The 14112-nt window shown below is 32.9% G+C and overlaps 1 protein-coding gene across 7 annotated transcripts in view; it reads left to right on the top strand.

Annotated features, from left to right (window-relative positions):
- The first annotated feature begins 74 nt into the window (after positions 1 to 74).
- Positions 75 to 14112, top strand: part of LOC124424368 (chromodomain-helicase-DNA-binding protein 7) — a 29481-nt gene continuing 15443 nt past the window's right edge. For 2 of the 7 annotated variants that reach the window (XM_046963310.1, XM_046963313.1), the window contains exons 1-4: positions 75 to 465; positions 9533 to 13090; positions 13168 to 13571; positions 13669 to 14016. In XM_046963310.1, the coding sequence (XP_046819266.1) occupies positions 9638 to 13090; positions 13168 to 13571; positions 13669 to 14016 (4205 nt within the window). In that variant the 5' untranslated portion in view covers positions 75 to 465; positions 9533 to 9637. Of the gene's footprint in view, positions 466 to 7781; positions 7920 to 9532; positions 13091 to 13167; positions 13572 to 13668; positions 14017 to 14112 lie in introns of those variants that run through there. The other 5 variants (XM_046963309.1, XM_046963307.1, XM_046963312.1 and 2 more) reach the window with 3 other exon arrangements.

Genomic DNA, 14112 nt, shown 5'->3' with positions numbered 1-14112 from the left:
TTTTGAGTTCTCTGGCAGCCTATATAGCGCCACCTATCAGTCAATGCAACGGTAAACTCGGATTCTTCTCTAATGTTTGTGTATATCTCATTTAGAAGAGAGAAGGAGTGCTTTTTCGAAGATACTCCGCTTGTGACTTTTTTTTTTAAAAACATGAAGAGAAATACGTGTACTTGTCACAATATTTCCAATATTATTTATATCAATAAGAGCCTCGCGGAATATTGAAAACTTTTAATGTGAAATTTCGTTCGAGTATATACATTAAATATATCAAGTTGCTGGATGAGCCGTGTCCCAGTCAGCGACAGACAGTCGTGTTGTGTCAACGTAACCCACGGCAGCACTGACGCCTCTTCGGTAATTAACCAAACAAAATGGACACCGAGATAACGATTAAGTGAATTCTTCAACGAAAATTTTACATGGAATGTGCAAGAAAATGGGATCGGCGCCTAGTAAACTGTAAGTTTTAATCATCTTCATTGATGGCAAATCAGCTGTATATCGATAACATTGTAATCGAAAGTATATGATCCGTGAATATCATGATATTATTCAATATTGAAAGTTATATATTCCGGGTTTCGTACAATCTGATTTTTCGGCATCGGATAGACGATTTTATATATATGCTTATGTCGATGCGCTTTCTCAAAATCTTCAATTTTCTTCGATCCTCTTTCTAACCTTTATCGAAATCTTTAAGAAATGAAAATAGAACCATTTTTTCTTTAACGCATCATACTTTCAAATTAAAAATATTTAATATACAAATAGAATTCATTCGTTTTTATTTTTATTTTTTTTTTTTTATTTTTATTTTTTTTTTCTTTTTTCTTTTTCATTCTTTTTTTTCTTGTTTTTTTTTTTCTTCCTTTTTTTTTTCTTTTGCCAAAATTTTTCTCATTGTAATCTGTGATATTATTGTTCTATCTTTAATTATGTAAAGTTTTCATTATTTATTTTTTCTTTCCTTTTTTTTTTTTTTTTTTTGTTACTGCAAGATTACTGTATATTTATTACAATTATACTAATAATTATTCTCTGAATAATTTTTTTTTTGTTTTTAAGTAGAAATTTTCAAGTATAACTAATTTCAAATTAATTAAATATCGAATCAATATGAGTTTATTGGAAATCAATATGATTTTATTGAAATTTTTATCATTATCTTTTTGTGACAATTATTATGAAATAATGGAAAAGAAAAGTTTATATAACAATCCTTTATATATTATTAATAATTAATCGTTATATCATTTAATCTATCATTGATCTACATTTATGCAATTTTCTTATTAACGTAATAACTATTTTACATGTATATGTTATCTACCATTAAATACACATAATTGCCTCTTACTTTTAAAGTATAATTTTGTTGCATATATATGTATATATATATGTATATGTATATGTACATGTATGTGTATATATAAATAAATATATATATATATATATATATATATATATATGTATATATATATGTATATATATATATAATAAAAAAATAACATTGAAAAATTTGATAAATACATTAAGCATCTACTTTAATTTCTTTACTAATATGCAATATATGATACCATGCTATTTATTTTTGTTTATTATAAATTAGACAAATAGCTTTCTATATTTTAAATGATCATATGACAAATAAATCATTTAAAAGTCTAAGTTTATAGATATTATAAGTGAACATATAAATATTAATATTGTTATTGATTTAATAGCAAACAAGGTAAGTAATTTTATTTGTAAGCATTGTAATTGTCATTTAATATGAAAATGTTAAAGGAATATATATGCATATTATGATAAATCTACAAAGGCATTAAGATTGATTTAGTTTTAAGGTTGCTTTAATTTTAATTCATTTATAACCTTTGACAAATAACAGGTATATAAGATGTAACAAAAACTTATTTTTTTTTTACATATCCTATTTAGGAAACTTGCTATGTAGTAATGAATAGAATGATTATTTTGAAATGATCATTGATAATTGATATGTTAAAAGTATTAACTCATTTATTTTTTAAGGCTTCTTTAATTTTATTATTAATTTATTATGCTACTATATATATATATATATATATATATATATATAACGTAGTAGCGTAGTAGTTATATATATATATAAATACTATATATATATATATATATAACGTAGTAGTGTAGTAGTTATATATATAAATACTATATATATATAACATAGTAGCGTAGTAGTAATAGTAATAGTAATAATAATATAGAGTGAGTTAAATAAAACAGTAAGTATGTAGTAATATAGTAATTTAATGCAGTGATTATTCTGAAATGATCATTGATGATTCTGAGATTTAAAAAAAATATTAAACAACGTGTTTGTTTATTTTATTGATTTTTTATTTGTTACATTATATGTGTATGTATATATATATATATATATATATATACATAGAATGTATATAGAATTTCTTTTGAACGTATTTAATTTTTTCTACATCTCACTACGATCTATATTCCTTAGTAAGTTCCCTTCCCCCATGTAGTCTGTTTTCCAATCTTTGTCCGTTCAGCCATTTCGTCCTTTCTCCCTTTATCGTTTTTCCCGAGCATCTTAACGGCATTGTTTCCCTCTCCCTCTTTTTCTCTTTCTCTCTCTCTCTCTCTCTCTCTCTCTCTCTCTTTCTCTCTCAGTCTCCCTCTCCCTTTCCCTCTTCTCTCTCTTTCTCTCTTACTTGTACCCTTCTCCCCTCTTGTTCGCTCTGTCGTTTTTATCAAAACTTTTCTTTCACTATTGGCCAGGCTGCTCTGTATTTAGAATTGTTTTACTTTTCGATTTTATCTATCTACTTTATTTTCTGTTTTTCCTCTCTTTCTTTTCTTTTTTTTTTTCTTTTTCTTTTTCTTTTTTCCTTTTTTTCATCGTTTTCTTCCCATCATATATTTTCGATTAGAAATGTATTTAATAATTATATTGATAAATGTATTTCTTTTCTCCTTTTCTGGTTTTTTTTATTTTTTTTATTTTTTTTTTTTTTTGTCATCAAAACATGCATGTTTATTGTTATTTCATTAATTCCTCTCGAATCGAGCAAAAGGAAAAAACGAAAGAAAAGATATATATGTATACATTGCCGTAACAAAGAAAAAAAAATATCGACGACATCGAGTCTCAAATTTTGCGTATCTTTTTTCATAAATATCTACCAAGTATGATCGTATATATTATATATATATTTATATATATATATATTTATATATATATATATTTATATATATATATATATATATATATATATATATATTTATATATATATATATTTATATATATATATATACATATATATATATATATATATATATATAAATTGCTGACCAGATACATTTCAATTTAGCACGGACTTTCCATTCTTACGTCATTTTTATGAAGCATGCGATTTTCTATAAGAGAGTTTTAAGGAAGGGAATATAAAAGTCCTTTTAAGAATATTTCATATCAACGAATGAACGAATCAACGAATCACGTATTACACATATACATATGCAAGATTAATTATAAGGTATTATACTTCTCATATTAGTCACATGATTTTAACTGCATGTATCATGATGCAATAGACGATAATTTCAACATATACTTTTTCATGTCCATATTATAAGGAAAAATATAATGCAGGTGACAGTATATATATATATATATACTTTGTATATATATGTATATATACACATATATACATATGTATATTCGACGCGTCTCTTATTCGTTTGGCACTTCCTCTTCTCGATCTTTCCTTTTCTTGATTCTTCTATTGTTATGAATCTACCTTACCTAGATATAAGATAGATATATATATATATACATACATACATACATACATACATATAATATATATACATATATATATAAAAGGATATATATGTATACATCCTTTTTACCGTATTTTCGTTCGTTGAAATTCGTAATATTCCCGCTAGAATGCGCTACCTTCAGGTCAGCGATCTCCCGCCTTCCCCTTCCATTAGCCTCTTACTTCTCATTCGTTCACCCTAACCTCCTTTCAATTTTTCTCCCTTCGAATTTTCACCGCTCATTCTCTTCTCTTACTTGCGAGTCTCTTACTTTCTTACCTTCCTCCTTTTCCCTTTCCGTTTTCGACTATCAGCTACTACTTCACGTTTCTTCCTATTCATTCTCTCTGTGTCCCATCCAATCGTATTACTATTATTCTTTTACTATTTTCATATTTTTACGTATTTCTTACATAAACTTAGAAAACTGAACAGAAATATATCTATGTATATATATACATATATGTATGTATATATATATGTATTATTTTTAGATTTTCATTTGAAATTTTTAATATTGATCATTGATTTTTTTATGATTATACGATTGATTATTAAGATATATATTGTATGTACAGAAATATACTCACAACACACACATACACGCCAGATTTATTAATATCAAGAAAATATTACGAAAAAAAAATGGAGGTTTTGTATTTTCGATTATTTCATCAATTCAAACTGAATGAATGACGCCATTGTTGTCATTGTGTTGTTGTTGTCGTTGACGTCAACGTCATCCCCTCTGTTCTCTATGTGATACATAGTTTTGTTGTTTTTTTTTTCTTTTCTGTTTTTATTTCTAATTTTTTTTTTTTTTTTTTTTCCACGAAAGAATTTGCGAAAGATTGATGGAAATGTGTGATAATTAAAGGGAAAAAGAAAGAAAAAATTTCATTGTAAAATAATAGAAGAAAGAATTAAAATTGATTGATTTCTGTAGGTATGAAATATATATATATATATATACACATAGGTGCAAAAAGAAACATACGATGAAGAAGTATGGCATTGCAATCGCGAACGGTTTGAAGTTAGACCGCGTTCATATTGGTCCGTGGTGAAACAAGTCCGGTCTTTTGTTGGTATATACATACGTATATATACGTACGTATTGCTTTGTTGGAAAGCTTGCCGACAAAAGATCAAGTGACCGTGCACCGCGCATCCAGTGTGAACGCAACGTTTACGGTACACCAACAAGATATTAGTAGATGCGGTCAGCCATGGGTAATCTTTCGTGGAAAATAATCGGAATATACCAAGTATAATAACGTTCGGTTAGTGTTAAGTTTATTATATATATGTATGTATGTATGTATGATTGTACGTATACACAGACATATATATACATTGATATATTAAATTATAAAAGGTATAATTATAAATATATATATATATATATATATATATATATATATATATATGTTTGTACAATTTATTAGAGTAAACGAGAAATTCTATGATCGGAAATCATGATGCATGGTGTTAATTAAACCATATCAAATTATAAAAATCATAAAAGTATATACACATATATACACTATATATATATATATATATATATATATATTTATTTATTTATTTATTATATGTATATATAGTTTGTACACCTTATACATCCTATAGATAAAATTATCTTAATTTTAGTCAAAAGTGGAGTTAGATTGGGATATGCAAAGTTAATGTTTTCATATGGTACGTGGCAAACGCGTCAAACGTTTAAAATGTTAATAAATATTTACGTATGTTTTAAAAATAAACCCCGAAAGAAGAATAATGGATGGAGATAGATCAAGAAAGAGAGAGAGAGTGAGAGAGAGAGAGAGAGAGAGAGAGAGAGAGAGAGAGAGACTAGGGATCAATGTATACCTCGATTGGTTTTTTTTTTTCTTTTCCTTTCTTCTTTTTTTTTTCTTTTTCTTTTATCTATCCTTATCTATTCTCTAAACATAGAAGGAATGACATTTAATCGTTCGAAAAAGCGAAACAAGTAGTATATACGATTATCATTTTCGTATTGTCAAATCTAAAAAATTTTATTATCAAAAGATTGTAACTAATAATAATAGTGCTATCTAAAAATCGAAAGATCTAAGAACTGTATATGCGCGTCGTAATATTATATATACGTATCGGGGTTGTTGAGAGAAAATAATAAAAAAATAATAAAGAATTTATTTCGATGAATTATTTGAAAACTTATCAAATTTGAAATAACTATGATTAGAGGTACATATATATGTATATATGTATATAAACGAATGTAAATTTCCTTCTTTATGAATCTAATTAAGAAAATGTTACATTAGATGACCGAATTCTCTTGTTCGATCAATTATAAATGGTAGTACTTTTATATACGATTCTAGAATGAAAGATAGAGAGCGCCAGTAGCTTATAATCGATCAACTAATGAACGAAAAAACTATAAACGGGTCCGGTAGCTTGGCATTGCGGTTCCCACGTAAGGCAAACTAATGTAATAAATTTTTTTCGTTCGTTCGTCGTTCCTTCGAAAAGAAAGAAAGAAAGAAAGAAAGAAAGTAAGTTAATGGCATAAAAAAAGGAAGAAGAAGAAGAAGAAGAAGAAGAAGAAGAAGAGTATAAAAAGAAATGTTTCTTTGGTTAATACTTCGTCCCCAGTAACGTTCATTTATCGCATCGCAATCCGTTGAAATGTGTATGGACATTGATATACGTAGGTTAGTAGCGGGCGATAGGGGCGCCGCCAGGTGGTGAGTCAAGGAAACGTAAACGAATGTAGTGTGCGTGCGCAAAAAGATGTATACGGATTTGTGGAGATCGTACGGAAGTTACGACGTAGTGACCGGTGTGTGTGGCGACCTCCATCGACACGAACGAGATAGGATAGAGGATAGAGTGTAGGGTAGGGCACAGAACATAAAGGTAGGGTTTAGAGAGAGAGAGAAAAGAGAGGGGGGAGAAATACGAGAGTGAAAGGTGGGGAGAGAGTAGCCCTTGGCTGCTAGCGCAACGTGCTGGGAAGGGTAGGGGGGTAGCAGTGGTGGTGGCGATGGTGGTGGTGGTGGTGGTGGTGGTAGGAGCGAACAAGAGAAAGAGAGAAAGAGTGGGCAAAAGAGGAGAGGAAAGAGAGACGTGTAGAATGATTCGGGTCTACGGACACGCTTGCGTCTCGCGACGGTTCGTGCTGTTCCGCATCCGCAGCCACAGCCACCGCCACCGCCACCGCCGCCGCCGACACTGCCAGTGAAAATCGTGTGAACGCGCGTGCGAACGAGGGTGGTTTTTCGATAAAAAGGAAAACGTTTACGAATGATTCCGTCCTCTCGCGATACATAGAAAATACGTGTGCGCCGCTGCTCAGTCTTCTTTTCCTCTCTTTCTCTCTCTTCCTCTCTTTCTCTTTTTCTCTCTCTCTCTATATATATATATATATATCTATCTCTCTCACTCTCGTTCCTTCCGCGGAAAGAGATCCTCCTCTTACGGACGGTAGTACGCGCGAGGAGGAAGGGAACGTTTGTGCACAGTGAAGTGACGCTTTGGTGTGTTAGAATATCGAGCGTCGCGTTGACCGCTACGAATTTTCTCTCTCTCTCTTTCTCTCTATCTCTCTCTCTCTCTCTCTCTCTCTCTCTTTCTTTCTCTCTTTCTCTCGGAAGTCCAAACGGAAATCTCACACGCGATAATGGCGTACTTTCCGACATTCCGATGTTTTTTTCTAAAGAAGTTGTGTCGATTCTTTTGAATGATAAAAATGCTCGTACGTTGCGCCTTATTCGAGTTCTCTAACCTCGAGAGTTCGGAATGCAATAATACCGGAGGATGTGATAGGGTCATCATATTTAAAAGCTACTACTACTACTACTACGACTACTTTCTTCTTACGCTCTCTTGTAATATTTTCTCTTCCACCTTCTCCTCCTCCTCCTCCTCCTCCTTCTCCTCTTCCTCTTCTTGTTCTTCTTCTTGTTCTTCTTCTTCTTCTTCTTTACCCTTATTGCCGCTTACAAAGTATATGATTTTGTTCGTTCGACCAACAGAACGACTATCTTTTCATCTATATTATTTTGGATCTATTGGCCTATCACCAGGTTCGTACCGTTGCATTTACATTTTCATCTCATTTTTATCTTTATCCTCATTTCTGTGTATTGTAGAAAAATTTTTATTTCGACCACCGACAAATACCATATTGTCACGAGATGGAAAATGTTCGATTTCTTTTCTTCTTCTTCTTCTTCTTTTTTTTTTTTTAATATATATATTTTTTTATTTTCTTCCTTCCTCCCCCCCCCTCCCTCCATTAATAATTCTCCCCTACTTGAATTTTTTTTTCATTTCATGCGTCTCTTCCGTTTTCACGGAAGGAACGAGGAACGTTTCTTTTTGTATTTTTTTCAACGAGATTGAAGAGATACAAGTATGAACCCGTATAGGTTTATTACAATTTCAAATGTAAATACTTTGGAACCGATAGTATTTTATACTTGCCATATATTTTCCATTTAAGCTTTATTTGATTATATCGAAGTCATTAAATATTTTCACAGGGAAAAAGTCTTAGTTGAAATTATACAGTGATCATCAATTGAACAAAAAAGAAAGAAAAAGAAAAGAAAAAAGAAAGAGAAGAAAAAGAATCGGAACATTTCATTACAAAAAGAAAGCAATATGAAATTATAGCCACCATTAGATATATATATATATATATATATGTATATATGTATATATATATATATATATATATATATATATATATACAAGCGTTCGGTCGCGTAATTGTTACTTTTAGGTTAGGTTATTCAACATTTCAAGATACTTTTTCTTTTTCTTCTCTCTCTTTTTTTTTCTTTTTCTATCTTTAACGCATTATTGTAAATGATATCTAGATGTGCTTTATAATAAATACTAACTAATATTATAAATACAAACGATTATGAACTTCTTCATTTAATATTTAGTCAGAAACTTTTCAGTTGTTATTTAATTACTCTTAGAGACAATTCATTTAATTTCTTTACTTTAATCGAAGTTAAATTGAACAATTAATTATTATATATAACTATGAATGAATAATCAATCATTTTACATTAAATGTAAAATAGACAATATAATGATAAAAAAAGAAATTAATGTGTTCTCATACATTTTATGTACACACACACACACACATTGTTTGCTTTATGTATTCTTAAGTGACTGTATTTCATTTGTAACATTTTTAGTTATGCTAAATCATGCATATAAATTGCATATATAAATCTTCAGAAAAAAAACTGCATTGAATAATATCAAATATATATAAATGTTATTTTGATGTGAATTAAAATCAATACTAATCTAATAAAATGAGATGTAATATGTATTATATTAGAGTTTTATACATTATTGCAAACCAGTGGTTTCAATATTGTCATTTTCTCTTATGTATTTATAAGATATTATGTTTTAACAGGTAATGCAAAACAATTAACGCATTCCACAGGGGAAAGGCTATAACGATTATGAGAAATTAAACCATAAGCGTATAGCTTTTCCCCTTTGGCGTGAGTAATATACAACTACAGATGCCCAGGATAGTTAATTAAATACTATAATGTAAACATTTGTTACGTACAAGAAAAATATTATAGAAGATGAATTGTATTGTAGTATGGAGATTTGACTAACATAAACTTTATAACTTATTTTGCGTGTGTTTCAGAGAGCAAAACAGAGATACAAAAATGGGTACGCTACTAGCTATAAAAGAGATTGCACAATACTCTCTTAAGCCTGAAATGGAGGCGAAGAGTCCTGCTGCGTAGACATGGACTCGTACGATTTGTTCGGTGAAGATGTCAGTGGCTCAATGCTCGATGCTCTTCCTGATCTTGGGGGGAACGATCATTTTGACCCTGCGAGTACAAGTAATTCTGTGGTAGTATCAAGAGATGGTCCAAACCCTGGCACTAATGGAGGAGGGAGTTACATTAGTCAATCTTATATTTCACAAGAATCACCTCTTCAAAAATTGACTTCATTTGGTGGATCTGAATTTGGAAATTCTAATCAGTTACAAAATCCATCTCAACGCAGTATGTTTAACCAAAATCTAGGAACGTTTGATAGCGCAACACCACAACGTGCTATGGTGCCAGGAGCTTTTCAAAATCAAGCTCGTAGTATGGCACCTCAGCATAGAGGACCTCACCCTGGTAGTGGAGGTCAATATCCTACTTATAATGATAATATGTATTCTATGGAACAGCAACATTCAATGGCTAGACCTAATATGAATATAGACCCTAATATGCAGGGTTGGCCAAGTAGTGGTAGTGCTTATCCTCAAATGCAAAGGCATTATAATCAGATGGCACAGCAACCTGCTACTTATCGGCAGCATATGCCACCTCAGTATTCGCATCAGCAAGATCAAGCTGGTGTCATGAATCAAAAATTACAACAGCAGCAACAACAGCAGCAGCAACAGCAGCATTTTAGTACACAACAAGGAATGATAGGAAATATGGGAGTAGCAGCTCATCAAGCAATGCAAAGTAGTGGAACAGGCAGTGTCTACCAACATATTGTTGGGCAGCAACAACATTACCAACAAGGAAACTCTGTTGCAATGTATCAAACTTCATCAGGGTATCCTGGTTTTACGTCAGCCATGCACCAACAACAACAACAACAATCGCAACAACCTCCACAAAGAATGCCTCATCATCATCCACCTCATCCGCCTCATCAAACACATCCTTCGCATCCCCAGCAATATTCACAACATTCGCAACATCCTAATACGCAACAGCAACCAATGGATTCTCAGTATCCACATCATACAACATCCATGTTTAATCAACCGCAGCATTCTGGCCCTGCGGCACAATTTAATACTAATAAACATGCTACCAGTCCACAATATCGTGCTACTTTTCCACAATTATCGCCCCAAATGTCTCCAAGACCTCAAATGTCTCCAAGACCACCTGCCGTGCAACAGCAAATGTCTCCAAGGCCAATTATGTCTCCTGCTAAACCGAGTACATTATCGCCACATCCTCATGTACAACTTCCTCATCAACAATCAAATCAGCCTAATACAATGTCAGTTTCTCCATGTCCACCATCTTCAATGCAGATGAATCCATCTTCTCAACAAACCACTTTACAAGCGCTTGAGCAAATGGTCATCCCAGGCGTTGCTGTATCTAATCCAAATGTACCTGCTCAAGACTATAATCAATTTCAAACACGACCGCCATTGTCGCAAGCACCAAACGTTTTACAACAGTCAACTGCACAAAATTCTATACCGTCGATTGCTGGACCTAGAATGCCAATGTCTGCACAGTGGTCGCATCCACAACAGCAGTCACAGGTTAGGCCAAATTTGGCTGTCAGTGATGACAGAAATATAGTTGAAAATCAACCTCCGGTAGTATCAGAATCTAGTGCTCCATTATTTCCAGTATCTGGAACAGAAGCTATTCATAGTGGAGCAGAAACATCAGTAAGAGATTCTACAGAAAATATACCGAATTCTACAGAACAACCTACACAAGGTACTGAATCTATGGATCAGTCTGCCCAAAATCAGAAGTCAGATATGCTTGGTTCTGGCAGTGAAAGTTCAGTGCAAACTACTTCACAAAATAATTCAAATTTAGATCATACCTCTGCATCAACGACACATGTGCAGATGGAAGCAGTACAATCTTCTGCAACATCTAGTACAAGTGGAAATGTAGATTGTGGAAATGTATCATCGTTGCAGCAGCAACAGTCTGTCACAGGAACACTTTCTACTACTGTTACTAGTATGGAAAATCAAGTTACGTGTGATACAAAACAACATGATCAGACTATAGAAATTGCTTCTGTTCAACATCATCAAGCACCTATGGGAAATACAATGTCACATCCCCAACAGCCTGTAATCAATCAAACACAACAGCAGCAGCAGCCACAACAACAACAACAGCAGCAACAACAACAGCAGCAGCAGCAGCAGCAGCAGCAGCAGCAGCCTCAAGCTCAACCCCAACCCCAACCCCAACCTCAGGCTCAGCCTCAGTCTCAAGCTCAGCCTCAAGTTCAGCCTCAAGTTCAGCCACAGCCTCAGCCTCAAGCTCAACCTCAGTCTCAGCCTCAGCCTCAGTCTCAATCTCAGTCTCAACCACAATCTCAAACACAACCACCGGCATTACCACAGCAACCACAGCAGCAACAACAAGTGCAACAACCAGCTCTTACTTGTCCTCAACAAGTGCAACAAATTCCAATAATAAATCAATCTTCAATGGTTTCGTCACAAAATTCATCAATCCAATCAGCACAAATACAGCAATCACAAATCGGACAAACACAGCAAACGCCAATTACTCAAACGGCGCCAGCACAATCTCAGCAGCCACCACAACCATTACAAACACTTGGTCCAACTCAGCAGCCTCAAATGGCACAACCTCAACAACCGGTAATAAGTCAAGCTCAGCAACCTCAACAATCTCAAATTCAACCAACACAACAACCACAATCACAAATGGGACAACCATCTCAACAAATTCAAGTTTGTGTGACTCAAGCACAACAAGTACAGCAACCACAACCAATTATGAACCAACAAGTTGGAATGATATCGCAAAGTACTTCAATAATACCGAATCAAATTCCTCTACAAACACAGTTACAATCTCCAATACAAAATTCCTCTACGCAAATACAATCTCAAACAAGCCAAGTTCCACCTACGCATTTAGCTGCTCAACAAGTACCTGCTGTCAGTCAAACAAGTGGTATGGTATTGACATCTCATCAACCTACGGCTCCTGTATCAAATTCGCAAACTCCACATCCAGTACAATCTAATTTCAATGAATATACGAATATTCAGAAAACTAATACTATATACACAAATGATGTTATCGTAGCATCAGGACAACAATATCATTCTGGCAACGATATTATCAGTGGTAACACTATGCCAAATATGTATGGTATTTCATCTAATGCAACTCCTACATCTGTTGCCCCTACTACATTCAATGCATCCTGTGCACCGGTAACACATCATCAAGAAAGAGCTGCATTGCAACAACAATTGCAGGAACTTTACTGCATGCCACCAGCTCCAGAAAATCAAGAGAAAATAGTTTCCTTACAAGAAAAATTACAAGCTTTACAGCAACACGAAACAAATGATCAATGTAATGGTGGAGCACAATGTATCCTGCAAACTCCAATGTTCACAGCAGCTGTTGTTGACAGCCCACAGGTAACAATTCTAGTTCTAATTTTATTTTCATCAAATTATTGTATTATGAGAATAATTATTGATCATTTGAATTATAGGTATCAAGTACTACTGGCCGTGGCCGTAGTAAAGGTACACCACGAACTAAAAAGAATCGAAAAAAAGCAGATAAAGAGGCTGCTGCACCTCCAGCAAGTACACAAGCGCTTGTTCAACCTGAACAACCTTTGTCAGACAATCAAGTGACACCGGGAGACAGCAGTAATATTGTCGATAGTGCTGCTGATTCTGAGGATATGAAACCATCATCTGGTGATATGGAGGAAGATTGGAATAAGGGTAGAAAAGCACGTCTTCCTCGTAAACCACGTAAGCCAAAAGAACCTAAAGAACCGAAGGAAGCTAAGATAAAGAAGGAGCCAAAACCACCTAAGGAAGCTAAGTCTCCAAAAGGGGCAAGAAAAAGAAATAAAGATAAAGATTCAACAAAACGTAATAGAAAGTTAGTAGCAATTCCTTTTTGTTCATATATATATATATTTTTTTTTGTATTTCATTTACATATATCTTATTAATATTATTTATTTAATTTTTTGTAGAAAAGTTAATCAATCTGAGTCAGCTGATGACGATACGGTACACGAAACAGAAGAAACTGTTGTCGCAGATTCGAGCGTGATAAAAGATGCAGAGGCGAAATCTAAAGATATATCGAATCAAGACGATCAGGAGCAAGTTGATTCTTCAACGACTGAACATTTAATAAGTGAAACTAAAGAGGAGGATAAAGGAGAATCAGAAATTCCGGACGATGAAAAGAAAGAACAAAATGCTGAGGCAACAACGGAAACTACGACAACGACGACGACATCCAGTAGTAAGAAAAAAGGAACATCTCGGAAAAAATCTAGTAAATCTTCTTCAGGGAAATCCCCTAGAAGTTCTAAGTGAGTCAAAAAACAAATATAAATATATATATATATATACGTATATTTAATAAATACGCCAATAAAATGATGATATGGAAGATGCAATATCACTTA

The sequence above is a fragment of the Vespa crabro genome, chromosome 5 (assembly GCF_910589235.1).
Source record: "Vespa crabro chromosome 5, iyVesCrab1.2, whole genome shotgun sequence".
In the NCBI taxonomy this organism is placed as follows: domain Eukaryota; kingdom Metazoa; phylum Arthropoda; class Insecta; order Hymenoptera; family Vespidae; genus Vespa; species Vespa crabro.
Note: the sequence above shows the minus strand (reverse complement) of the source record. Positions and strands in the feature narration are given on the sequence as shown.